We start from the raw sequence: 27,996 nt of genomic DNA, 5'->3' as shown, positions 1-27,996 counted from the left end.
TTAGTCTTAAATTGGTACTCATCTCCAAAAATTGTACTCTTAAGAATCCGCAATAATTTACAAAGTTAAGCAACTAAAAAAACGGAGGAAGTATTTTCCATTTCATTTTTTTTTACGAATTATAAGATTTTAGAAATTAGAATTTGAGATAATAATATAGAGTATATAAGAGCTGATTAAGTTATGATTAATATCAACTAGCTACGATTAGATCTAAAAAAGGGTACATAAGTTTTGATAAGTGAAATCCCGATTAGAAACACACAATCGTAGGATTCGTAGTACATGCATTATCCACCTTGTATAGCTGTGAGTTGTAAATTGTAATGCCGTCCTTTGGAGAAGTCTTGTATTGCTACGTACTTTTTCAATCTCATTTCTCACAACTCGATTGTACTTAGAAAATGTTGAAACTGTACTTTCCAAGTTTCCTACAATTATTATCATTTCTCAAAATGAATTCAGACACATCACGTATCCAATTTTCCTTGAAATCTAACAGAAAAGGACATTGATTCTTATAAATTAATTGTGACAAAATTCACATTTGCTTCATTCTTTTCACACTCTTTCAACTTTCAGCACCTTTTAGTCAATTTTTTTTTTTTTTTTTTTAAAAATACTACTTCATCAAACAAATTCTAATACAACTTTTACATTCACAAAAACCAAATTATACAGACAATACAATGTTTTACAAGGGGTTGAAACTAGCATTAGACAACAATCAGATTTCCATACGAAAGAAATCATACAATAATGTACTAGCATTAGACAAGGTGATAAACTTTCAAATATTATTATATCCACTTGGGTGTAATTGTTGCATACGCTATTATGGGATGTTCAATTCACATTCCTAATATTAGTCTTAGTTTATTTATTTATTTATTTATTTTTTATTTTTAAACGTACCTTAGCTTTCAGTGTATTTTTCTTTTCTTTCATTTTCTATTTACTAGTTTTTTCCCGAGACAGAGAGACTTTTAGATTCTAGTAGTCTATCCCTGAAATAAGGGTTCATTAGATCCGTGTACTCTATTCCTACTTAAAAAAATATGATGACTAGGGAAAAGATAATTATATAAAACATCAAAAACCATGTGATTAGGCCTTGTATTACTATTGATATTGACCAACCTTACCTTAAAGCTTAATATAGCCAATACATACAGTAAAGTTGACTTTTCTAACAACTTAAACCTTTTTGTCTAAGGTTCTCAGCCACCAAGGCATAAATGCCTATAAATAGTCATTAAATGAAGATTAAGATTTCATGGTACATTTACTTATTGTACACTCACCATCAAGCGCTAACGTAGGTATTAGAAGAGATTTCCTTTGAATAACAATCGAGGTTAGCTTACATACGTGCTTGTTTGTATTGGTTCTTAAAACCAAAACATGTCCAAATTTATTTTACAAATTAAAATTATTTCGTATCCTGAAACACAGTGAAATAATCGGATTATATTTTGACAACTTTGTTTATTGATAGGAGAACAACTAGTATCAATTACAAAAACTACTATAAGAAGTTTAGAATATCTAATTAAACTATAGAGTAGTCGGCATTAACTAAAGACAACCAAATAAGAGCATAAAATCTAATTGCCAAATACACCAAAACTTTTGTGATCCACAATAAAACAAAGGGTCCCATTCGTCGTTTTAGTGGCCAAAATTTTATTTCACACTATCTATCTTTCCCTTCTTTTCAATCATTGTACATATTAATCTACTTATCAAATATAAAAACACTTATCAAATTTTTATTCTACAAATAAAAAAAAAAAAAAAAAAAATGGCAGAAGATGAAGTTTTGATTTCCAAACACCAAAATAAATCATATAATCGTAGCTTATCTCATGCTAACGATGAATTATGTACTGTTCGTTCTTATTTACGTTACATGTGCGTAGACCAATCAACTATATTCAATATTATTCTTTCATGGACCGTTTTCATCATTTTTACCATCATAGTTCCTGCATTTTCCCATTTTTATTTGGGTTGTCAAGCTTGTGATGCTAAGCACCATCGGCCTTACGACGGTATCGTGCAGCTCTCGCTCTCTAGCATTGCAACGTTGTCGTTTTTATGCTTGTCTAAGTTTGTGAGGAAGTTTGGTGTTCGGAGGTTCTTGTTCTTTGATAAGCTTGTTCATGAGAGCAACTCTGTTAGGAGTCACTACACTTCACAACTTGACGTAAGTTCCTTAATTCTCTTAGTTATTATAGCTAGATTGTAGATTTTTTTTTTATTTAATTATGATTAGTATGAGCACTTGGAATTAAATAGTTTTTTACATTATTTTTACTCGTCTTTTATTGGAATGAGTTGATTGATCGAGTTTAATTAAATTTTTATTTCATCAAATAATCAACTCTTTAACACGTTAAATTATCTATTTCGGATATATATGAGTTTCTAAATGAGTAAAATCAGATTGTGACATTGTGTAAAGTGATCTTGTATTCTTGAACTTTAGTGGTACTATAATATAACAGTAGTAAGAGTATGATTTAAGTCTACATTTGTTAGATTGTGTTAGGTGAGGCTTGATTATTGATTTGGGTGAATATTGTTGCTAGATTTGGTCCTTTCTACCTTCTTGTTATGACTTTTGAGACCAATGATAAGGAGAAACATTACGAAGTACGAGGCATTATTGGAATTAGGAAGATCGAAATGAAGAAATTTTACTAATTAAGTTGATAAGAAATACTATGTATTTTATCTTATCATAAAGATAAATAGAAATATGATGTTATATATAAAATTCGTATGTATAAAGGAGTAAATTAAAAAAGTTTATAAGAATTCTAAACTCTCACCAAAACATCAACTAATTCTTATCTTCTATAGTTACTTTTGAAAACAATATTTTTTATCCTTCTTATCGGCTTGTAGTTCATTTCATTAGTTAACTCCGATCAATCAATTTCATCTATATTTTTTCAGAAGTGGTAAAGCATTTAAGTATTATTATTTGCCAATAAATGATTTACACTTTGAGGACGACATAAACTCATCTTTACAACCTATTTCGTTTAAACAAAGATATATTTTTAATTATAATTAATTAATTATCAGTGTCTTGCATTATTACTTTCTACTTTCAGCCTTTCGGGTTACGACACCTAAGCCGTGGAAAGGATCTCGTCCTCAAAAGAACAAGCTTCCCATGACCCCCAGTTTTGCTTTCAATTTACAAAGTATCTCATTCCAACACAACATGTGGCATCTAATGCGGATGAGATAGATAAACCTTTAATTTTCTATAATAATGAGTTTGACAAAATTATGATTTCTTTATAAAATGATGAAAATGACAACATGCTAATGTGTTACATTAGAGTATTAGACCTACCTATATAAAACAAAACAAAAAAAATAGCACAACTTATCACAACTTTATTCAATCTTCCTATCATATAAATTGTTTACCAAACCCAAAAAACACAGTAGATAAAAATTGCAAGAAACAAACCAAAAAAAAAAAAAAAATGGAGGAAGAAGATTTAATACCCAGAAATCAAAAAAAGTGTTTTAATCGAGTATTATCTCATGCACAAGATGAATTGCAAAGTTATCGAATTTATCTACGTTGGATGTGCGTGGACCAATCAGATTGGTTGAATACATTGATATCATGGTCTGTATTTCTGATATTTGCAATCATAGTCCCTGCATTTTCGTATTTTTACCTCACATGTCCTTCGTGTGATGACAAGCATAGACAACCATACGACGCCGTTGTGCAGCTCTCATTGTCAAGCATTGCAACGCTGTCGTTTCTTTGTCTTTCTCATTTTGTGAGGAAGTTTGGTGTGAGGAGGTTCTTGTTCTTTGATAAGCTTTACAATGACAGTGATTCTGTTAGGCATCATTATACTTCCCAGCTCAAAGTACGTTTCTAATTTTGGAGGATTTTTTGAATAATTTTTGTTAATGTTTTAGTATTTTTGATGATTTTTGAGGTGGGGTTTGACTGTTGAATTGCATGATTTGATGGGTGATTTTGGTTTTTTGGGTTACTTTTGGTGTTTTAATGGGATAGTGACGTAGATAAGATTTGATCAGAGTTCGACTTCCTGGGACTTTGACCAAATAACTAAGCTTTTATGGTTTTTTTGGGTTTATTGATTGATTGAATTGGGTGATCTTGTAGTTGAGTTCAAAGTTTTATGGTGTTTTAATCTTTTAATTTGATGGGCTTTGAGTGGTAACTAATTTTAATCTGGTTGAAATTTATTGCTGCATCTGATTCCTTGCTGTAGATTTGATGGTTGATTCAATTGGGTGTGAATTTGTTTATTTTTTGTGGCCTTGTGGGTATTTTTGTTATTCTGAGTTTATGGGAAAGTCAGAAAATGGACCAATTGGCAATTGTTTAAGGAGTATATTATTGTTGTAGATTGTATTTTGCACATTACACATTAGAGTACATAGAAAGATATGCTTTAAGTGAGTTACACTCCTTGGATAAGACGTATTCTTCATAATAAAACAAAGAAGATTTTTATGTGAATAAGGAGTTTAGTATAATGGAAGGACCAAGATTTTTGTTGTTGTTGTCGTAGTGGCCATAGTCGTGGTTGTCTTAGGTGACACTCCTATAGTAAAAACCAAAGAAGATCCAAGTTTGATACTTGGAGGGTTTGGAAACCTCTTGTCATATATGCTTTGGAGGAAAAAGTTTAGCTGGAACGGGGTCAACTGTTAGTTTAGCAATATGCTTGACATAAAAAGCAGAAAAATGAAGTAAATTAGGAGTACAAACGTAAGAATAACAGCAATCTACAGATCATTGTGCTGCTTTTTGGCTGCATACTTGGCTTTAATTTTTGAGTAGCTACTTCAGTTACTACAGGCATTTCTTGCTAAATGCCTTAAATTGGGTACGTTATTACTGTGTGCGAAAGTGGCATTCTGGCATATTTAGCTGACCATTAGATCATTGTGCTGCTTTTTGGCTGCATACTAAAGGAGATGGACCTAATGAGCGATGCATCATCGATGTTTGGAGACAATAGTTATGGATATACTCAACCTATTACTGCTTATACTAGCGAAACCACAAGACTTCTTTAAATGTCCTACCATCCCGTCGATACAACTTGGAAGTTGGCATTTGCACAATGGCAGCGGATTATTTCAGAAACCAGGAGTCATATCAGACTGATTAAATTTTAACCTCCTAATTTCTCTTTTACGCCTTTGTACCTTCTCCAGGGCTCCAGCTACACGAATCCATGTGGCTGGAATGCCTAAATCATTTGGCCATTAAAACCCAGATCAATCAATTACGACTTTGTGCTTCACAAACTAGGCCTGGTTGAGGATCCCAACAAAAATTTGCTACTAGTCAAGTGAAATTTCTTATGTTCTTCACTATTTACAAACTTCCAACTATAATGTCATTGTGAATTGATTACTGATAGTAGTAATGATGAATTAACATTTTTTTTTTTTTTTTTTTTTGGTTTATGCAGAGATCATTGAACATTCTGTGTATATTTGTTATCCCATGTTTTGTAGCTGAATGCGCATATAAAGTCTGGTGGTATGCTACTGGGGCCTCCCGAATTCCCTTCTTGGGTAATGTCATCTTGAGTGATGTTGTAGCCTGCTCATTGGAGCTAATCTCATGGATTTATCGGACCTTAGTCTTTTTCCTGGTCTGCGTCCTCTTCCGTCTGATATGCTACCTCCAGATATTGCGGCTGAAGGATTTTGCGTCTGTTTTTGAGGTAGATTCAGATGTGGCTTCTATTCTAATAGAGCACCTGAGGATCAGGAGGCACTTGAGGATCATAAGCCATCGTTACCGTGCATTTATTTTATTTTCCTTAATATTGATCACTCTGAGCCAGCTTACTTTCCTGGTGTTGACTACCAAACCTAATGCTGATATGAGCATATTCAGGGCCGGGGAACTAGCAGTGTTTCGGTTGAAAACAATGGGACCTTGCCGAAGGTCCACTAAAATGGAGAAGACTGGATTCGATCCAAGCTGTGTTGGGCCGAAGGTTTCCTGCACAGTGAACACACGTAAACTAGCCTCGGGGGTGTTTCCGAGGAAGGCCCCTCCGATGCTAAAGTCAGTACAATGTGTAAAAAGGAAGACACTATGCAAGAGAGTTTGTAGCTTGAGGCTTTTGTGGAGTATTTCTCAATGCAAGAATGAGCATATGAGTTGGAATAATCCGTGTATGAGATAATGCATGTGTTGTTGTTGTGTCTGATCTCGTATGTGATGTTATGAGATGTCGTTGTGTCTGATGTAAGAATATGACTCTCCCCTTGAATGTGTTAATATGAGGGCTTTTATACCTCATCATACTTGGAGAGGTTGGGCTTTAGCCCAATTGGCTTACTTTGTGGGCTGACTTTTGACTTTTGAGCAATTGGAGAGTTGAACCTTGACCTTGGGCTTTTAATTGGATCATTTAGTGCCCAGGCCCAATTTTGACTAAATTGGACCCAAACAACTTGCCCCCCAGACCCGATTCGGAAGGATGACGGGTCGGGTTTGATTTAACTCAGAAAAGGAGGGAAGTAAATGATTTAATTGATCCAAAAATTTGAATTTAAACCGTAATTAATGAGATAACAACGGTTAATGATTTGCGGAAGTTGGACGGATAATGGGCGGTTTAATCACAAGACATGTGTTTAATGGTTACTTAGTGGGTACTTAAGAGAAATTAAAGCACAGACTCTTCGTATCCCGTACCTGGAGATATAAACAGAGGCGCGTCATTCTCCTCACTTATTCACCAACACAAACCCAGAATTCTTCGAGAGAGAATCCAAGAATCCGTATCAAAACTTCGCAAATTCCCCCGAGCATTGAGCTTAGAAACTGAGACTTGCCACTACGAACTCGTAAACCGGCAACTTTCGCTTCAGATTAAGGTAAATTCCTTTGATTTCAGTTTATTTTTCTTCGAATTCGAACTCCTTCCCCTTTTCTTTCGACTTTTCTCTTCGAAATAGTCCATGGCAAGAGGAGTTAGAGGTAGAGCCCGTGCTCCAAGAAGAGCAAGGCCGATTCCCGATCCTAGGAATAGGATTGGGACCTGGAATGGTCGAAGGCCGGAGTCTGACCCTGCTGATGGGATTAGGGCGACTCCCCTTTCCTCGGCTCCTCCTCAAAGAACGGATGAGCCGAGTGCTTCTGGACGGGACGATGAAATTCCCGCTGTCCTTTGGGATATCCTCCCTGGGTTTTCAGAGTGGGAGAATGCCGAAGTCGCTTCGGCCATGATAAAGAACCGCCCCTACTCATGGTGGGTAGAGAACGCCGATCAATATCGATTTGCCGAGCAAATTGAGTTGCACTACGGCATTTTTGAAGCTGATGGATATTGGTGCCGAATGCCCTCAGCATCCGATAGAATCCATCGTCCACCCCCGGGGTATGTGGGGGTGTACACGAGACAGCTTCAGTATGGGCTGAGGTTCCCTTTGGACGTTTTCGTCCGAGACTTGCTGATCCATTACAACATTTCCCTATGTCAGCTAACCCCCACCAGCATCCGAAGGGTGATGACATACTTATGGGTCTGCAAGTTCTTCAGATACGTGCCGAACCTGCACTGCTTCAGAAAGCTCCATCGGCTAGTGCCAAATATTCAGAGTGGGCACGGAAGCCATGGTTCTGGGTGGTATCGGATTGAGTCCCGGCCCCAATATTTGACCATGTGGCCAAATGACTCTTCAGACAAGGATTGGAGAGGTCAATGGATTTGGGTTAGGGCACCCATAGATCCGGGCCACCCTTGTGTCTTCAGCGCTCCCCGGTACTTAGCTGAGCCTGATCCCGAAATGGGAAGTCTAGGTCCCCCCGCAGATAACGGGTCGGATCCGAACCTGGATCAGCAACATATCTTCGGCAAGCTGCCGAACCCGGGGGGAAGTGGTCGAATGCAGCATATCCCGGAGACTTGGCTCCCCGATACGCATTACGTTTTCCAAGAGAACATGCTAGCAGCTGTTGGCCTCAGCCGAAAGTTTAAGGATGGTAAGCTTCTTCGGCTGGGGCCGAGGCTTTTTAACTACCTTTTTCTTCTCTCGCTTTGCTTTTTTATGCTGTGCCATACCTGAGCTAAACTTTTTCCCTTTCCTTTTTTCAGAGCGGGACGAGACCAACGTTGGTATTAACTACGCTCGTCTTGGTGTTAACCGAGAGCGAGTTGTAACTGAACGGGCCCCGTCTATCACTGAGCCGAGGCATAGGGAAGTTCATCTGGACTCTTCCCACTTCCAAATTGAAAAAAGAAGAAAAGAAAAAAGTTGTCTGAAAGCTCACCGAGGTTTTCAGCAAAGCCTCGTCTTCTTCAGCTGCTCTAGCTGCAGCTTCGGCTTCAGCAGCTCTGGAGGACCCTTCTCCTCCTTCACAAGCCTCAAGTACCCGTGCAACCTCTTCGGCTGTGCGGGCAGCTTCAGCTTCCTCGTTCAGCAGCTGAAACCAAGGGTCTCTCTTCTTCCACCAAGGCTGTTGCTCTGTATCAGAGGCAGAAGCCTTGGTGGAAGAAGAGAGACCCTTGGTTTCAGCTGCTGAACGAGGAAGCTGAAGCTGCCCGCACAGCCGAAGAGGTTGCACGGGTACTTGAGGCTTGTGAAGGAGGAGAAGGGTCCTCCAGAGCTGCTGAAGCCGAAGCTGCAGCTAGAGCAGCTGAAGAAGACGAGGCTTTGCTGAAAACCTCGGTGAGCTTTCAGACAACTTTTTTCTTTTCTTCTTTTTTTTTTTTTTTTTTACTCACACTCTTCTTCCCCCTGTCTGTTACAGTCTGAAGAGAGTAACAGACACAGAGAAGGCAAAGCTCCTGTTCGTCCCGAAGATCAAATACAAGAGTCTTCAGACTCAGATATGGACGAGCAGCCCCTTCTGAAAAGGCGCCGAAGGATGGCCATCATCGGCCCTCATGACTTTCAGCAGAGGCCGATGACCATCGGCGTCGCAATAAGGGAACCTGAGGAAGGCAATGGATCGCCGAGGGTTCCCCAGCCAACACCCCAATCTCCTCAAAAGACCCCTCCGCCACCTCCTGAGATGGAGGTGGATCAGAGGACTCCCGAACCTAAGGGAGTGGTCCAAGAAGAAATCAAGGAGAGTGCTGCTGAGCACGGAAATAAAGATGCCGTGATGTCAAGTGCTGAAGGCTTCACGGCAGATATCGCAAGAGAGGTTGAGGCTTTCGTCCTCACCCCTGAAGAAGAGGAGGTCATAGTACTTGACTCCTCTGAGAAGGACGATGCTGAGACAACCAAAGCTAATCAAGCTCCATCGTCGTCCTTCCCTTCTTTCCAGACTCTGCATTCTGGAGAAATGGGTTTCTCGGCCCCCCGAATTCCAATCCCAGATCACATCTGGGACCTCATATGGGGTCAAAACCGAGAAGGAGCTGAAGCCTACTTCGGCAGTTTTGCTGGCATGTCCGAAGTAGACAGGGCAAGGATCTGGTCGCTGAAGGCCACTGCTGGGATGGGCGAATCCAGTAGATCAGTTCCTGACCCAGCCAGGTCTAACCAACTGCTGATGATGCAGGTAATTTTCCTTCATTCCCTCCGAAATTCAGCTCTATTTTTTTTTATTGCTTATTTTTTTTTTTTTTTTTTTTTTTTTGTCTTCCTGTTTTCAGTTCGTGCACAATCAGACTCTCACTGTAGAGCTGATTGATACCCTACAAGATAGGGTAGACGCTGCTGTGCACGAAAGGAAGGTGGCTGAAGAGGAAGTTAAGCTTGCTAAGCTGAAGCAAGCAGCAGCTGAAGAGAAGCAGCAGGAGGTTGAGGAGTACGGTAAAAAAGCTGCCGAAGCTCTGAAAACCTTCTGCGATGCTATGGAGATGGAGGTTTTTCCCCCACTGATGGAAGGGGAAAAATTCCTCCAGGAGCATATGGGAGTGGACGTCTCCAAATTCAAGGCTGCTATTGAGAGCCGAATTCAAGAAGGAACTGCTGCACAAGCTGAAGTGCAGCAGCGTCTAGAGGCTCTTGAAGCCAGCCGAATGGCTGCTGAAGAGTTGCTCTTGGCCAAAGACGTCCAACTCTCAGAGGCTGCTGCTGCTGCTGAAGCTCAAAGAGCTAAATTCCAAGAGGCTGAGGATCAACTGCTGATCCAGAAAGTTGAAGTGGCCCAAGCTCAGACAAAGGCTTTCCAAATTCAGCAAGAGCTGAATGAGCTGAAGGGGTCCTCCTCCAAAGTCGCTGAACAGCTGAAGAAATCCAAGGAAGACTTGGAGGAGACCCAGAAGAAGCTGGCTGATGCTGAGGCTTCACTCAAGGTCCGTGTTTATACCCAAGAGGAATATGAGATGGGTTTCAGAAACGGATTCCGAGTATGCCGAAGACTCTGCCTTCATGCTGAGCCGAAGCTGGACTGGTCTAAATGTGCTGAGTGGGTCCAGAATCCCGAAGACCCTCACATGAAGTATGCAACTCCAGCTGAAGCTGAAATTCTTAAGGCTGAGGAAGCCGAAGAGGAAGCTGAAAGACTGGAGTTGGAAGCTGAGCAGAGGGAAAGGGAGGCTCGGCAAAATGCAAAGCCCGCCTCTTCGGCTGCTGGGGCTGAGGCCATCATGGGACTCAACGCTGATCAGTCTGATCCCCCGGCTGAAGCATAGGAACTCGGGCAGTCGTCTTCAGAATCTTGCGGTTCATCATGTGCTTAACTTTAGACTTGCCGCTTTCTGAGTTTTTTTGCCTTGTTTTTTGCTTCAGCTTGCCTTGTCGTACAGCAGTTTTATTTTTTTGCTTATGTACGTATTTCGGCAGCTGTTATTTTCCGCTTGTGGGCGGCTGCCGATACTGTATTATTGAACTTGTAGCTCAAAATTTTTTTTTTTTTTCAGTTGCTTTATTTTTGAATGCTTTACTGTTTCTTTTCTTCAACTCTGCCGAACATAGCTGCACTGCGTGCTTCTTGCCCCCACAGAAATTGAAGTATGACTTTAGTTGAATAAGCAATTTCTGAACTTCTTCAAAATTGATATCCGAAACACAGGGCCAACTGAAGGCAATGCTTCTGGGATACAAGTCTTACTGAAGATTGACTGTCTGAAAGTTGGATATCCGAAACACAGGGCCAACTGAAGGCAATGCTTGGGATATTAGCTTTCTGGGACTAACCTCTTTAGAACAAGTCTTACTGAAATTTGACTTCAGCTGAAAGACCAGCGTTCTTAAAGAAGACGTATATCCGAAACACAGGGCCAACTTAAGGCAATGTTTCGGATAATGGCTCTCTGGGATACAAGGCTCAGTTAAGGCAATATCCCAGGATTGTCCATGGACTCGTGTCTTTGGAGAACAGGTCTTACTGATGTTTGATTTCAGCTGAAAGACCAGTGTTCTTTAAAAAGACTGAGTTTTGTAAGCCATCTGAAACCCAGTTACCCGAAGGCGAAGGTTTCAGACGAGGCTGATTTAAAAAGGCTGTTATCCTTGATTTTCTGTCTATCTTTGAAAAATGGATACCCGAAACACAGGGCCAACTTAAGGCAATGTTTCGGATAATGGCTCTCTGGGATACAAGGCTCAGTTAAGGCAATATCCCAGAATTGTCCATGGACTCATGTCTTTGGAGAACAAGTCTTACTGAAGTTTGACTTCAGCTGAAAGACCAGTGTTCTTTAAAAAGACTGAGTTTTGTAAGCCATCTGAAACCCAGTTACCCGAAGGCGAAGGTTTCAGACGAGGCTGGTTTAAAAATTTTCAACTGTTGCTGTTATCCTTGATTTTCTGGCTATCTTTGAAAAATGGATACCCGAAACACAGGGCCAACTTAAGGCAATGTTTCGGATAATGGCTCTCTGGGATACAAGGCTCAGTTAAGGCAATATCCCAGAATTGTCCATGGACTCATGTCTTTGGAGAACAAGTCTTACTGAAGTTTGACTTCAGCTGAAAGACCGGTGTTCTTTAAAAAGACAGGTTTTGTCAGCAATCTGAAACCCAGTTACCCGAAGGCGAAGGCTTCAGACGAGGCTGAATAAAAAACCCTCAAAGAGTAGATAGAACAAAGAAAATTTTGAAAGGATAAACAGTTGTAAATTTTATATAAATGGCGGCTCCAAGGCCTGTCATTAGTTCAAAATGTACTTACAAAGATTGTTCTGCCCCGAAGGGTTTACACATGGTATTTTTTCAGTACATCAGCATTCCAGTGATTCTTCAACTCAGTTCCATCCAACTGCCGAAGTCAGTATGTCCCTGGCTGAAGCTCATCATAAATTTCATAAGGTCCCTCCCATGTAGCTGAGAGCTTCCCATGGATTCGGCCTTTCTGAACTGCAGCAGCATTCCGAAGGACAAGATCCCCAATTTTGAGAGGCCTTGCATGGACCCTTCAGTTATGGGAGATGAGGTCTGAACTTATCCCGGGCATATCAGCTGCCGAGAAAGCAAACACATCTCTGTTATCCCGCAGGAGCTGAATAAGTTCACAACGGGTGTTAGGATCAAGGTCCATCCCGATTGTTACACATTTCTCAGCATCTCCTTCGGCCAACTCTGCTGTTTCAGTCTGTTGGTCCATGTCCATTGCTGATGGACTGGACTCTTCAGAATCTGGTCTGCTGCCAATGTCAGCAGGTGTCCCAGTCTTTGTGTTCTTCGGCTGGCTCTCTGAGTCTTTCGGCTCAGATGAAGAGTCAACCTTTTCCCTTTCGGGACCTTTTTCTCTGGGCACTGATCCTTGGGCCGAAGCACTTAGGCCTTTCGGCTTTTTTGTGCTTGGCTCTCTTTCTTTTTCTTTCTCCTCCTCATCCTTGTCGTTATCTGGGCGACTACTGGATGGCTTGAGGTAGTTGCACCTTCGGGCGTCCTTCTGGTTGCCCTGTATCCTTTCGGGGAAGCCGGCGTCTGAGACGTAAATCATCAGCTGATGATAAGTTGAGACGACCCCTTGGATCTCGTGAATTATGGGTCTCCCCAAAATCACGTTGTACACTGAAGGAGCGTCGATGACCAAAAACTCAATCATGACGTTCCGGGCTGCCTCATCGCAACCGATGGTGACAGGAAGTGTCACCTTCCCATCTGGATAAGTTGAAGCCCCATTGAACCCGTATACCGGATAGGGTACCGGCGTAAGGTGCTTGGGCTTCAGCTTAATTTGGTTGTAGGCCTTTCGGAACAGAATGTTTGCTCCGCTGCCACCGTCAACAAGGACCTTACTGACGTCGTGGTTGGCCACCGTGGCGATGATCACCAACGGATCCTCGTGAGGGAACGTAATCCCCCGGCAGTCGGCGGCTGTGAACGTCATGTTCGGCACCGGCGACTGGGGAGATTGAATGTCAGCGTTGTTCACCTGGTGAGTCAAATCTCTAAGGTGACGCTTGTGCTCCCTCCGAGAGTATATTCCTCCCGAGATAACATTGATCGGAGGGAATTTCCCCTCCGGTTTTTTACTGTTTTTCCGAGGGAAATCAAGGTCCTGCCGAGGGTCCTTTGCTAACCTTTCGGATTCTTTTTTCTCGCGGTGATCCGCGATGTATTTTTTCAAGTATCCCTTCCGGACCATGTCTTCTATCTGGTCCTTCAGCTGGATACACTCTTCAGTGTTGTGGCCCGAAGACTCGTGGAACTCACACCACTGATTTTTATTTTTTCGCTGATACCACTCTGGGAGTGGTCTCGGCTTTCGGTAACTCTGCTCCTCCTTCGTCACACTGTAAATTTTGGCGCGTGGAAGAGAGAGCGGAGTGTAGGACTCGTATCTGCCTGTGTATGAGGCAAACCTGTCCTTCTTTGGGTCGCTGGCCGGAGATGGCTCCGGAGCCTTTGATTTTCCCTTTGCCTTATGGCCTTGGCCTTCAGACAAAGGTATTTGCCTCTGTTTCCCTCCCCCGGATTGAGGTTGGGTTTTTGCTTTATTCCATTCTTCGGCTCGGATGAACTTATCCGAAGCACTAAGAGCTTCCTCCAAGGTCTGCGGGGTATGCATGACCATGAAGTCTAGGAATTTTCCTGGCTGAAGGCCATTCTGCATTGCAAAAACAGCTAGCCCCTGGTCCAGCTGAGAGACGCTTGATGACTCGTTACTGAAACGGGTCAGGTAGTCTCGGAGGCTTTCAGTTTCCCCCTGTTGCAGACCCATGAGCTCTGCGGTAGTCTTCTCTCGGCGGTTTGCCGTGGAAAACTTGCTCCTGAACTTGGAGGACAGATCATCCCAACCTGTTATGGAGCCTTGCCTTACTCCCTTGGAGATCCACGCTTGCGCGACCCCCTTGAGAGTGGTTGGGAAATATTTGCACCAAGTCGCCTCGGATCTGGGGCAAAGATGCATATGAGTCTCATACGAGGCCACGTGGTCCTTCGGATCCGTGGTCCCGTCATATGTGATATGCGACGGTATTTTAACCGTGGGTACGCGCTCTTCTAGTATCCATTGCTCGAATGGTGAACTAGCGGAAAGCATAATGGCCTTGCCCTTGTTCCTGGCCGAAGGGACCGCGCTCCGCCCTCTCAGAGAGGTAGGAGTGGTTTTCGTCCCTGGCTGGGAAGTCTGGGCCTCGGCTGCAGGGAACGTGAGGCGACTACGCACGCTCGGTTCCTGGCCGCCGAGTCGGTCAAGGACGCTTCTGCGAGCAGTCTCAGGTTCCCGGCGAGCAGATTCTGGCCGAGAAGCTGAGCTGCTGCTCTTATGCGCTGCTGGTCTTGAGGATGAGGATCCTTTAAATAATTGAGAGTTCTTCTTCCTCTGTTTTTCATTTTTCCAAGAATCCTCCTCCCACTCTTCCAGTTCCCGGAAGGAAGGAAGCTTCCCACCGTCATGGTCTAACTTCCTCCGCTGATGCCGGGTATGCGGAGGAGTTCGATCACGAGACGGTGGCATATTCTGTGCCCTCATTGCCTCCATGAGTACTGCCAGCGCTCTTGCCACCTCCTCCGAACTGGGCCCCGTCAAAGGGGTCCCCGGCCGAGTGTGGTAATGAGGCCGTGCAGCCGATGGTTGGCTTTGGGACACTGAATATGTCCTATGATCAGACTGACCCCTGCTAGACCGAGAGTGGTCCGGCCTATATTGAGAGTCATGCATTATAGGAGATAGGGAATCCTCCTTGTGTGATCCTCCCCCCGAGCCGGCACCCTTGGGAGAGTTCCGGTCCGGCGAGGGCGATGGTGTAGGGGTTTTAGGCTTTTCGCCCGCTCCTTGACGGAGGCTTTTGCTCTTGCGGTTCTTAGCCATGGCTGCTAAGATAATTGCAAGATGATCTTGGTTAGGAATTTGGCTTAAAGATTTTTGAAAGTCTTCCCCACAGACGGCGCCAAATTGTTTCGGTTGAAAACAATGGGACCTTGCCGAAGGTCCACTAAAATGGAGAAGACTGGATTCGATCCAAGCTGTGTTGGGCCGAAGGTTTCCTGCACAGTGAACACACGTAAACTAGCCTCGGGGGTGTTTCCGAGGAAGGCCCCTCCGATGCTAAAGTCAGTACAATGTGTAAAAAGGAAGACACTATGCAAGAGAGTTTGTAGCTTGAGGCTTTTGTGGAGTATTTCTCAATGCAAGAATGAGCATATGAGTTGGAATAATCCGTGTATGAGATAATGCATGTGTTGTTGTTGTGTCTGATCTCGTATGTGATGTTATGAGATGTCGTTGTGTCTGATGTAAGAATATGACTCTCCCCTTGAATGTGTTAATATGAGGGCTTTTATACCTCATCATACTTGGAGAGGTTGGGCTTTAGCCCAATTGGCTTACTTTGTGGGCTGACTTTTGACTTTTGAGCAATTGGAGAGTTGAACCTTGACCTTGGGCTTTTAATTGGATCATTTAGTGCCCAGGCCCAATTTTGACTAAATTGGACCCAAACAAGCAGTATGTCTCTTTTTTAATCATCTGAATACTACTTAATGCTCTGAAACCATTTTATTTATTAATACTACTTCTGGTGCAGCTCTGTTCTGTGACTCTATTGGCAGGGTTGATGATAATACTGAGAAGCGCTACAAAGATCACACATAAGGCACAGGCAATCACCGCTCTATCAGCCAAGTGGCATGTTTGCGCGACGATTGACTCCTTTGTCACCTCTGAGACTGAATTACCAGGAGCAAACCATACTAATGCAGGTCTCTTTGATCCTAGGAGCTTAGATTCAGATGACGATGATGCAGGATCTGAGGAAGACGATGTTGATACTACCAAATTGCTCCCAGCTTATGCCTACAGCACGATCTCATTCCAGAAACGACATGCTCTCGGTAAGCTTATAAATGTTTTACTTAAAACAGAAATTTTTATGACTTCTTATGAAACTAGATAGATATTGAAGCTTATATATTGCACTCTTTATTCTGTATGGCAGTTACATATTTTGAGAAAAACCGAGCTGGAATTACGTTGTATGGATTTATGCTGGATAGAACTTGGCTCCAACTTATTTTTGGTGTTGAATTATCCTTAGTACTCTTCTTGCTCAAAAAGACCATCAATTTTTGACGAAGTAATAATCAAATTTTTAGTGATTTGGCTCCTAAGAACAAATGATTCATATCGAACTCCTGCTTGATCTCCATGAATCTCTCCCTTTCTGCCATTTGGAGTGAGCAAGGGGTTGCAGCCTTGCCGGGCTGAAGAGAGAGACAGAGAGTTTAAGCTGATGTATGACTTGTTTCGCACTCTTGGTTCGGTCTTCCTACAAAGAGGCACCATTGCAGTATAGTGAGCTTGACCATTTTGTTCAGTATTTATAATGTTCTATACTCCTTCCTATTGTCGATTCTTAGAACTTACACCACCACCACCCCCCCCCTTTTTTAATATTGTAATTAACATCCCCGCTCTCCGTGGTATATCATATGTGCTTTTTTTTTTGGCTGGCTTATGTCATACTGTAATCAGTGCAATTGTATAGCAGTATGGGCTTGCATATTCCTGTAATATGGTCCGATCCTGTGCTGTAATCCTACGACTGTATGGTCCTGTGTTGTAATCTTATGACCATACGCTTTTGTGTTGTAGTCTTATGCCTGCGTGTTGTATTCTTATGAGTTATGACATAAAGATAATGGAAGATTTGTTTTTAATTTTTTGCAACTGAAGCTTTAATCTTCTCTTGTTCTTGCTACATAAATTAAGTTAATGAAGGAAAGACTATTGCCTGAAAGAGGCTTCAGCAAACAGCAGCTATGCCTTCAGTTGACATACAAACTTGTACTCTTATTATGTAATGTTGGTAAGTGGTAACGTTGTTGCTCAGTACGTAGTACGATATTGTTCGCTTTGGGCCTAGCCTGTACGGACTTGTTTTCAGAAATCTGACGGGGTAAGTGGACACTTATAAGCAAGACATCACTTCCTTATTCTTACCAGGTGGGGGGATTGCATATCCCAACATAACTCAGTCCGTAGTTAATGCTATCCCTTTCGGTCTCGTGATCGAGTCTCACTCCTGTACCATGCTAGGACTAGAAAATTTTCCTGCCATTTTCCTGAATTTCCTGTAATTTGGCAAATAGAAGTCAGAATGTTATGTTGCCAAAAACAAAAGAAGCTCGTAATGTTCAGCATCAGCCCATGTGCAAAGTCCGCAATGAGCATAGATTTTGCGACACTCCAGCTTAAGTCAATTGACCATTAGTTGTCCTTGGGCCGTCAATTTATTTTTAGCCAAACTAAAATTAGTGCTAACAAAATATTTGATTGACTTTAAACATTGACGGATTCAACTTGTGGCTTTCTTAGGTTTACAATTTTATATGGAGAGTCAAGAGTGTTTGATCTACGACTATCCTCCCTTCTTCTCATCATACAAGTTTTTATTTAGGCAGAATGAATAAGTTCAAACTTATAGAATTCGGCTCTGTTTGGTAATTCGCTCATAACGGATTGATATAACTGATCGTATTAACTGGTTTTACTAAATGGTTATATTAGTTGGTTTGGCGAGTTGGTTGTATATAAATAGTTGTGTAAAATTTGTTAAAGTTTTTGGTAAATACTCCCTTCATTTTTCTAAGTTTTTTCACTATCATCTGTTTTTTTCAAATTTTACTCACTTTTGCTTTACTTATGTTATGAAAATTTTATTATTCATTATAATCATAAAAAGCTAAAGAAAAAAAAAGTCATTGAGCCAGCTTTTTGATTATGTACTTTTGAAGTATTCTTAATAACTCATTTTTGTTGCCTTTAATCCTCAAATCGTTATCTTACTATGTGGCAACTTACGATGTAAACTTGTAAAGTCATCAATTATTTTTTATCAAGCTTATTTTGGTCAGTCTTGTGCAATATATGGCTCTTTATGAATCATTTGTCAACACAAAAAAAATATCAAATTAAAATATCAGCAGATTGATTACATAATCACCAATATTTTGTAGTGATTTGTTGCTTTCTTTTTCTTAAGAAAAGTGACGTATTATCATCAAAAAAAGAAAAAAAAGAAGTGATATATTATTTTATACAAAGAATTGACAAACTTTTCTCCTACTATAGGCTATAGCTAATTTGTTATGATCACCAAAACCGGCAAAAGGATATACTCGGTAATTTTATTTTGATGAAACAAATTAAATAATTAACACAAATTCTAGAATATTATTCAAGTATAAAGTCATTAAAGTGTATAGGTCAACTTTCTCATGATTCTAAGAGCAAGTCTTGACTGGTTGATTATCAATTGATTCTTCATTATCTGTAAGTTTAATAACTTCTTGGGACCTATAAATACGTCAAGTAAGTGATTACTTAATGTTGATAACCTAACACAATCTTGAAGGGTGCCTACATTACATATTTACATGGACTCAGTTTAACTAATATTAATCTGATCCAATAATTAATATGATTAATATTGATTGATTTATGACAATAAATTAGTCAACATTAATTCCAATATTACATGAATTATTGGCTAGATATTGAATTCAATGAATTATCACTAGGACATTACATGAACTTAGCTAGCTTATTCAAGTACATCATTTTCATCTCTGATTATTTTTTATTTATTTATTTATTAATTTTTTTAAAAGTTTTAATAAAAAAAACTGATTCTTGATAGGAAAAATAAATAAATCATAATACATCTATAAAGAGATTTAAATCTAACAAATACATGGCAAACGAATTAAATAAAATAATCTTTCAACACAACTAAGACGACCATTGTTGCATATGCTCTTTCATGTTGTTATGAATTACCGCCTCCTTAACGAGGAGGTTTATCAATATATTTTAATTGTGAAGAAATTTCTCACCGGATTGAAATCCAATAATTAACTGTATTAATCTTTACCCGTGAAACAAATTGTTTCATACTATAGGAGTATCTACTTTATTTACAAAAAGTGCAGTTTTTATTAAAACTAATAACATAAACAAAAGAAATTAATGAGAAAGGGTCAGAAATAAAAAGCCAAAAATGAGTGTTTTGCTATTTTGGCACATAAAACACTAATTTTTATATCCTACATAGAAAAATATAATCCTAGAGAGAAAAAGGGAGGGACAGGGAGAAGGGACTCTCAAACATTTCACCACTAACGTCCTTTGTTAGACTTTTGTTTTCTCTAACTTGTTTTTCGATTAGGAATAATTTGCAAAATTACACGTTACTCGCATTAATTAAATTTTTTTTTTCGGGTGAAGGCGTTATTAATTAATGTAATTACTGCTTACTTCGTAGTTTAGTTTTTATTTTTATTTTTTTGAGGGGTACTTCGTAGTTTAGTTTAAGTGTGTTCATATTTAAGACTTTGACTCATTATATGATAGCCTAAAGCCGCATCATAATTTTCCTGAAATTAATGAGAATGAGATAATAAAGTCGAAAGCTTAAATTATCATTATTATTTTCGAAGTATGAAGTTGACAACTTGACGTAGTATATTTTAAGTTTATAACAAGTAAAACTAAAACCTATTTAAATAAACACTCTTTAACCTCTCCATTTATAGGACAAAAATAGGTGATGACGTGCCAATTATCAACAAATCGGCCGCAATCACATAAAAACCTACATACTATATACAAGTATTTTCTAATTTTTTTTTAGATACTACACTTTTAACAAAATATAATGTAAATCTTTATGACATGTCACACTACTACGATCACAAGTGTCAACATACTTAAGGGCCAGCCTTAGCTTAGAATGTTTAATTAATAATTAGCTGTTTAAAAATCAATGTGAAGGTTGCAATTTTAGGATGTGGCACAATATTGTTGGCCATATAAGCACTTTTGACGGGCATTGATTGTGCCAAGTACACAATATTCTATTGTGAAAATAACATGATCGTTGTTGGACCTAATTGGTTAGCTGTGTCATGTATACTTCTTCCGTTGCTAAAAGTTCATTCGAATATTGATTGCGCCAAGTTACAATATTATTCAATATTCTTTTATGAAAACAACATGATATATGGACCGAATTGATCGATTAGATGTGTCAGGCATACTTCCTTTGTTTGTGAAAGTTCTTTCTATTTTTAATTTGGATGCTACTTCGAACCTAAAATTTTAATAGATATGTAATTGAATGGTATAAAGAATGCACGTTAAAAAAGATCGATGCTAAAAGGATTTGGAAAAAAAATTTAGAAACGGAGGAACTACATATTACTGACCAAATTAAACGTTTTTTGTTGCATTACATATTTGCATCACCATACTTTTGTAGTTAAATTAAATTTGTAGTTGGTAAACAAAGGGATGTGTAGTATTTGCAAAATATGATTAATGGACAAAGTGCCACAAAGCGATTGGTTATACAGTACTTCATACTAAACTCACATGGGAGTAAAGGACAGGTAGCTAGTGGTATATCATATGAGTATGGGATTAAGTATTTAATTTTCTCTAATATATGGCTAATGATTTGGTTTAAGGTTGGTATTAATCAGGGAAATAGTGTAAGGATTAAAGTGTTCAACTAACTTGCAATCAACCCACAATAGCAATGAACAAACAAGCATAACAATCAAGAACAACTTTGAAGGAATTAAAGCAAGTAAAAGGAAGACAATGTTACCGTGGGAAAACCCGAGAACCGGGAGAAAAAACCCACCCTTGCACTATGGAGTAATATTGATGATGAATGAACTCAAGAATTACAAGCATGAATTGTATAGAATTCAAATGCTCCTCACAAACCCTCTCAAAACCTCTCTATGTGTTTAAATGTTTGTGAATAATCAACAAAGAGGCTTAGAAAAGGTATATATAGTCTAGGTAGAAAATACAATCCAACGGCTAAGATTAAAGCAAATCGCACAAGTCGAAAACGAAGCGACGAAATAGGGAGCAGGGAGGTTCGGCCGAACCTACCCAGAGTTCGGTCGAACCTGGGGTGGTTCGGTCGAACCTCCTTGGGTTTGGTCACTCCTCCTCTAGAAATGTAAACTGGTGCACCTACTGACTTAAAACCGGGTTCGACCGAACTTTTCACAAGTTTGGTCGAACCTTAACAATAAGGCAGCTTCTATGCAATCTCCTTATGTCTCCATGTATTTATCTATCTCCACACTAATCCTAACAAATAGTAGGTCTGTAGGTGCGAGATCTGATCTAATTTATAAGTCAATTATTACTTGCATGATAGGTGTAATGGAATAGTAGGTACAAAAGTATGTCATTGAGATTTGAACTATGTATGTGGTCGTTTGATTGTACATGACACGTTAAATATCCCTTGATTTGCAATTCATTCTAATACTCTTCATATATAGAGTAGCTAAAATTAGTTGGATGATTGTGAAAATTCGAAATTCTTAGGTAAAATACTACTTACATGGAAAGGATAGTTAGCCAAAAAAATAATTATCCCGATTATTGTGAGAAATATACTTATGTCAATCAAATAATTTCTCAAATTTCATCTTTGTAGGAATTAGCTCATGTAATTTGATGTCAACCAAGCAATCAATATATGAATTGTATTACATTGGACAATAAGTGATCGATGTACAACTATCTTAAAATTTTGTTTCCTCTTTTTGTTGCCTTTTGATTCCAAGATATAGGAGCAGTTCATTTGACCACAAGATAGTCTAAATTTTACTTATCCCTGGTGAGAAAGCCAATGATCACCCCTTAATTTTTAATTTTTTTTTCTTAATTTTTTTTGGTGTTTAGAGAGCCACAAGGACAGGTAATGAGAATCGATCCCAAAATCTCATGGGATCGGGAGGGAAGCTCTAACCAGTTGAGCTATCCCTCACTCTTATCACCCCTTAATTATCATAGATAGGCATCTAGTCAAATGCAAAAAAGTGTTGGAGACCTTAAACTGTTTATAATTGATTCACATGTTTTAAGTTTAAGTGATATAGTTTCTTCAAAAAAAAAAAAGTTTAAGTGATATAGAGGGTCGAGAATAAGTTATTCCATATCTTTTAAAGGTCCTAGTTAAGATATTCAACTATTTATTTATTTATTTTATTTTATGGATGCTTTATGTTAGTAATTGAAAGAAATTTTCTTTACATACACGAATTTTACATAGATATAATCTAAGTAATTTTATTCAAAAAAAATATTTTCTGTCAATCAACTTTAGGCCGAGTTTAGAAGCCACAAATATTGTAACCAAAAATCTATTAAGTAGTTTATAATAGCACCAAAAATTTCACTCATGAGCCAAGGATGTCTAAATCATAGGAATAGCGCTTTCAATTTGCCACCTTAACATTAGCAAAGAATACTTGTTTTCTGTCGCTATAGTAAATGTGCTGGCGATATGTGGATGAAACTCAAAGCTAACCATGTTGATAACTTTCAAAATTTTGTAGGTAGAAACTGTAGATTTACTAGAATTTGATGTAAATTTTCTTAAAATAATTAGGTACAGATGTAACTCCAAGCTGTAAATTCTATTATTGTAGAGAAATAATCTCGATTTATGTCAATTACATGTAATGAAGTAAGTGTTCTAATAACAAGATAAATTTATCACTTTCTATGTGTTTTTTTTTTTCATATTGAGTTGTTACGAACGACAATCAAAACTAACTACTCCATATGAAACTATTCCAATCCCATTGCTAGTTTGTAATATCATGAACTAGGAATTGGTATCGAGTTCCACATCTCGATCCTAAACATATTTCTTATGTTGCACTAATACAATACTCTTTATCTGTATAACATCTTTATATTCTTTTAACATACCAACCTAATGTACTCGGTAATAGGTACTAGGTACTGTATTTTATAATCTTATATGTTATTTTATTCATATGACCAATCAGTGTTATAAAATTTAAAGTATGCACAGATTAATTTTTCTTACATATATATTTTGATATTCACGAATCATCTTGAACTTAACATTACAATACCACTTATCAAACAAGCCCTTACGAGTACTAAACTATCCATATAAAAACCCCCTAGACCCAAATAAACATTCTTACACCCTCTTCTCTTCTTTCATCTTTCTCCCCAAAAATGGGGGATGATGCAACCCCAACACATAGCTTAATACCAAAATCCCAAAATCCCAGAAAATCATTCAATCGATTACTTTCGCACGCCCATGATGAATTGCACGGCTTTCGTTCTTACCTTCGATGGATGTGCGTTGATCAATCAAACATTTACACAGCAATTTTATCATGGTCCGTTTTTCTTATATTTGCAATTCTAGTCCCTGCATTCTCCCATTTTTACCTCGCTTGCCCTTCTTGCGACGCCACGCACGACCGCCCTTACGACACGGTCGTGCAACTCTCTCTCTCCACCGTTGCGACGCTTTCGTTTGTTTGTCTTACACAGTATGTACGGAAGTACGGTCTTCGAAGGTTCTTGTTCTTTGATAAGCTTGTTGATGAGAGTGATTCTGTTAGACATCATTACACTACCCAGGTCTATGTATGTATTTTTTCCCCTTAATTTTGTTGATGATTAATTGTTTGATTATGGATTTTTAATGGGTTTTTGTTTGATTGGTAAATTGGGTTTGATTGGTTGCACTGGGTATTTAGATTAATTTTGTTGGTTGATTTTATTCCCTGTTTCTGGGTTTGTTGATTTTTTGATTGAATTGGGTGATTTTGTACTTTATTTATGTTATAATTGTTCCCATGTAGGGTTTTATTGGTTTAAATTTGATTTGTGTCATGGGTTTGTGATTAATCTGGAAGGTTGCATTGGCTTAAAGATTGACTTGATTTCATCCTCTGTTTCTGAGTTTGTTAAATTGTCAAATGAAATGGGTAATTTTATGTTTAAATTACTTATTTTTCTTTAATTTAATGGATTTTTTCTACATTGGATGTGATAAATGTCATAAATTATGATCAATTAGTTTGTGAATTACTGTTTTGAAATGTGGTTTGATTGTGACATGGGTAGGTGTTTCTAGATTTGATCCCCTGTTCTTGTATTTTTATTTTATTTAATACTCCGTATATTCGAGTATTATTATATGGTATGATTCAATTTTTAGATGTCATAATAATTGATTTGAAGACTTTATGAGCTGGTATTTTCGGTGATTATAATTAATATTTGGTGTAATAATTAGGGTTCTTAAAGTCTTAATAATTCTAATTGAATTACTGTGATAAAAATGATTTCTTTCTAAATTTGGATTTTCTTGATTCATTCATTAATGAGAGTCACTTTCCAGTTTATCCCTTCTTTTTTATGAAATATGTTCTGATTGAATTATGCTTAGTTCTTTTGATCTTTTGCTGTCTTTGAAATCGATCAACTTAGTGTTTGTGATCGAAATGTTGGGAATCCGAAGCAGCATGATTGCCTGAAATTTACCTTACTTCTGGAATTCTGATTTGCTGATTGCTCAGTGTGTTTGGTTTTTAACCTGACCTTAACGAAGAAGTTGTTGTTGTCACCCTACTTCGACTAACTTTGGTGATTTATATTTAAGAGCAAATTATGTGGGTTCTTGTTAGATTTGTCTTAATTTATTTATACTTTTCAACTTCTTAGATACTCGTATCATTTTTAAAAAATATTTATTGATTAGTTATTAAAAAATACTAATAGTTGAATTTATGCATTTGCAAACGTGAAAATAAAGAATGGTCTAGCTATGATTCTTGTGAAGCTTGTTCTTTTGGTCAATATAAGGTTGGCTACCAGCCTGTCTTCTCAATACAGTTACCTTTCCTTCTCTCTTTCATTCTTTTGGAGAAAATATGCTTTGTGTATGTTCTTTTGCGTGTGTCATGTGTTTTTGGATGTGTCATGATTTATTAACCAAAATAGTTTGGTATTTTGGCTTAATATAGGTGTAGAATTATTTGATGTAGAAATAAATCTTCCTGACCATAACTTATTGTTCCTTAGAGTATTCATTCACCATGCCTTACATAAATTGATCTCCATAATTACGGGATCAGATGAGTTAATTAAAATTGATGATTTGGGACCGATAGTGATTAGCCTTTTTTTAATACTCTACAATATTCCTAAGTTAATCTTGCATTAGCCGACATAAAGTAATGATATAGTACTAGTATCATCATCAACTAGAAGAGTCTGGAAATATTATGGATCTTGTACTAGTGGGTTTATGTGATTACTATATTAGTCGGTCTTGTTTCTGATCCACCTCATAAAGCACTGCATTAACACTTAAGAGCTGTTCAACATGACTGATTAGGCCGAAATGGGTCGGGTTCATCATGTTATGATTAGCTCTAGTCAAGCATACTCTAGTGCAAACCAAAGTTTTCTCAAGTACATGTAATGTACTTTTGTCATTGGAAATTAGGGGTGCCTCATGCTAAGTGGTAGGCCCTAGGAATTTTAAACATCGCAATAATCATGTAATTGTTAATTGAATGGAGATAATTGATTAACTTTTCTTCCTATGCTTATGCAGGGATCACTGAAGATATTATCTGTCTTTGTTCTCCCATGCTTTTTAGCCGAATGTGCCTACAAAATCTGGTGGTATGCTTCTGGTGCCTCCCAAATTCCGTTCTTGGGTAACATCATTTTGAGTGACATTGTAGCATGCTCATTGGAGCTGATATCATGGCTTTATCGGACATTAGTCTTCTTCCTGGTCTGCATTCTCTTCCGTCTGATCTGCTACCTTCAGATCCTGCGGCTCAAGGACTTTGCCAACGTGTTCCAGGAAGATTCAGATGTCATGTCTGTTTTGATGGAGCACCTTCGGATTAGGAGGCACTTGAGGATCATAAGCCATCGTTATCGTTCATTTATCTTATTGGCATTGGTTTTAATCACTTCGAGCCAATTTGCTGCCTTGCTGTACACTACCAAAAACCATTCAAATATGAGCATCTTCAGAGTTGGAGAACTTGCAGTATGTCTCTCTTGCCATATTTCCTTTGCGATACTTAACTTTTTCAAAAAAGCTGTCTGAAACTACCTCGTTATTTGTGCTAAAATACGAAGAAAAAAAACCCTTAAGTTTCAACTTTGATTTAGCTAAGCATACACTAACTTAATGGTAACATGTTGGTATGCGCGGATCCTAGCTATTATGAAAATTTTCTCAGAAAGTTTTGGTCTTAGAAATGTCAATCTCCGTCTAGAATACGGAGTAATAAAAATGTAACAGCAATATCTAATGAGAGTACTTTGTTCTCTTGGAATTGTGCAGCTATGCTCCATTACTCTATTGACCGGGATTGTGATAATACTACAAAGTGCCACAAAGATAACACACAAAGCTCAAGCAATCACCTCCCTTTCCGCGAAATGGCATGTGTGCGCGACAGTTGAGTCCTTTGGTACCACCTCTGAGACTGAAACACCCGTAGCCCAGACCAGCAGTGGAGGAAGCCCAGGTTTCTTTGATTCGAGGAGCAGTCATTCAGATGACGATGAGGCAGGGGATGAGGAGGATGATGTTGACAACACCAAGTTTCTCCCTGCTTATGCCTATAGCTCAATCGGTTTCCAGAAACGACAAGCTCTAGGTAAGAGTAATAATTACTTCATTTTTAACACAATTTAATCTCGAGTTTTATCTGTCTTCTGAAAGTGATCAAATTTATCAGTCTGCAGGGTTATTTATTTACATACTGATATCTTTATCTTGGGTATTTTGGCAGTGACATATTTTGAGAACAACAAAGCTGGAATCACAGTTTACGGATTTATGTTAGATAGGACTTGGCTCCAACTCATTTTTGGTATCGAGTTATCTTTAGTACTTTGGCTACTCGGAAAAACAGTTGGTATTTAAAAGACAAGAACATCCTCATTGGCGCGTAATATTATATACAAACTTTGATTCTTTGACCTTATACGGTCCTTGATTTCCTTACAAGCTTTCTCTTGCTGGCCTCTTCTTCCCTGGCCTCTGTCACTTCCGGAGAAAGTGAATGAGTCGAGGGAGCTAGCATAAGACTGATTTTACAGTCTCGATTAGGACCTCATCATGCAAATAGATACTACTACGTATTGAAGTACAGTTAGTTTCACCATTTTGTGCACTTAATGTGATGATTCTTTTACAACATCCATATGTATGTAGATTCTATGAATATGTTTTGGTTTCTTTCTTGTACTTAGCTCGTTCACAGCATCTACGACCTGTACTTGACTATTTTCATTTGGGGGAGCTTATTGGCTTTTCTTCATGGCACTTAGCCTCTTATTTTTTTATTTATTGGTGTAATTTATTTGGGAAGAGTGGTTATTTTGTATGTTGTAATTTATATTGAGTACCAGTAATAGTATAGTGCATCATATTTGTTCTTTCGTTTTTGCAACTTGGAGTTTCTCTCATGCTTTTGTTTTGTCATTAGAGATAATTAGAGTTGATTTAAGAAGTGCAATTTCTGTCCAAGAAGAGATGATAAAAAAAAAAAAAATTGTAGGGAATGGGGAGAGGTGGAACTAAACCTCTTAATCGATCTCACATGAACGGTAGGGTAAGAACTAGTTTTTACCTTAATTCTAGTTTTGTTTTTAACAGTATCTATGGACATAGCTCCACTTATATGGTTGCAATATTGATTCGATTTACCCTTCATATTATCTTAATCTAATCCCAACAACAATTGCTCCCT

At 38.6% G+C, this 27,996-nt stretch overlaps 2 protein-coding genes across 4 annotated transcripts; both read left to right on the top strand.

Annotated features, from left to right (window-relative positions):
* The first annotated feature begins 1,606 nt into the window (after nt 1-1,606).
* On the top strand, nt 1,607-17,065 carry LOC110720900. Of its 3 annotated transcripts, XM_021899986.1 has the most exons (5): nt 2,141-2,209; nt 3,743-3,911; nt 5,499-5,948; nt 15,924-16,230; nt 16,335-17,065. In XM_021899986.1, exons 1-5 carry the CDS (start codon nt 2,166-2,168, stop codon nt 16,466-16,468), a joined length of 1,104 nt encoding a protein of 367 aa, XP_021755678.1. In that variant the 5' UTR covers nt 2,141-2,165; the 3' UTR covers nt 16,469-17,065. The 3 variants fall into 3 exon arrangements, with proteins under 3 accessions (XP_021755676.1, XP_021755678.1, XP_021755677.1); XM_021899984.1 differs by lacking the exon at nt 3,743-3,911 and having other exon boundaries at nt 1,607-2,209; XM_021899985.1 differs by lacking the exon at nt 2,141-2,209 and having other exon boundaries at nt 2,238-3,911.
* A 6,225-nt stretch (nt 17,066-23,290) lies between these two features.
* Nucleotides 23,291-27,712, top strand: LOC110720899. The gene is made up of 4 exons (XM_021899983.1): nt 23,291-23,848; nt 25,830-26,279; nt 26,580-26,898; nt 27,034-27,712. The coding sequence occupies exons 1-4, from the start codon at nt 23,426-23,428 to the stop codon at nt 27,165-27,167; spliced, it is 1,326 nt and encodes a 441-aa protein (XP_021755675.1). The 5' UTR covers nt 23,291-23,425; the 3' UTR covers nt 27,168-27,712.
* Nucleotides 27,713-27,996: the final 284 nt, after the last annotated feature.

The sequence above is a fragment of the Chenopodium quinoa genome, unplaced genomic scaffold (genome assembly GCF_001683475.1).
Source record: "Chenopodium quinoa cultivar QQ74 unplaced genomic scaffold, ASM168347v1, whole genome shotgun sequence".
NCBI classification, from domain to species: domain Eukaryota; kingdom Viridiplantae; phylum Streptophyta; class Magnoliopsida; order Caryophyllales; family Amaranthaceae; genus Chenopodium; species Chenopodium quinoa.
Note: the sequence above shows the minus strand (reverse complement) of the source record. Positions and strands in the feature narration are given on the sequence as shown.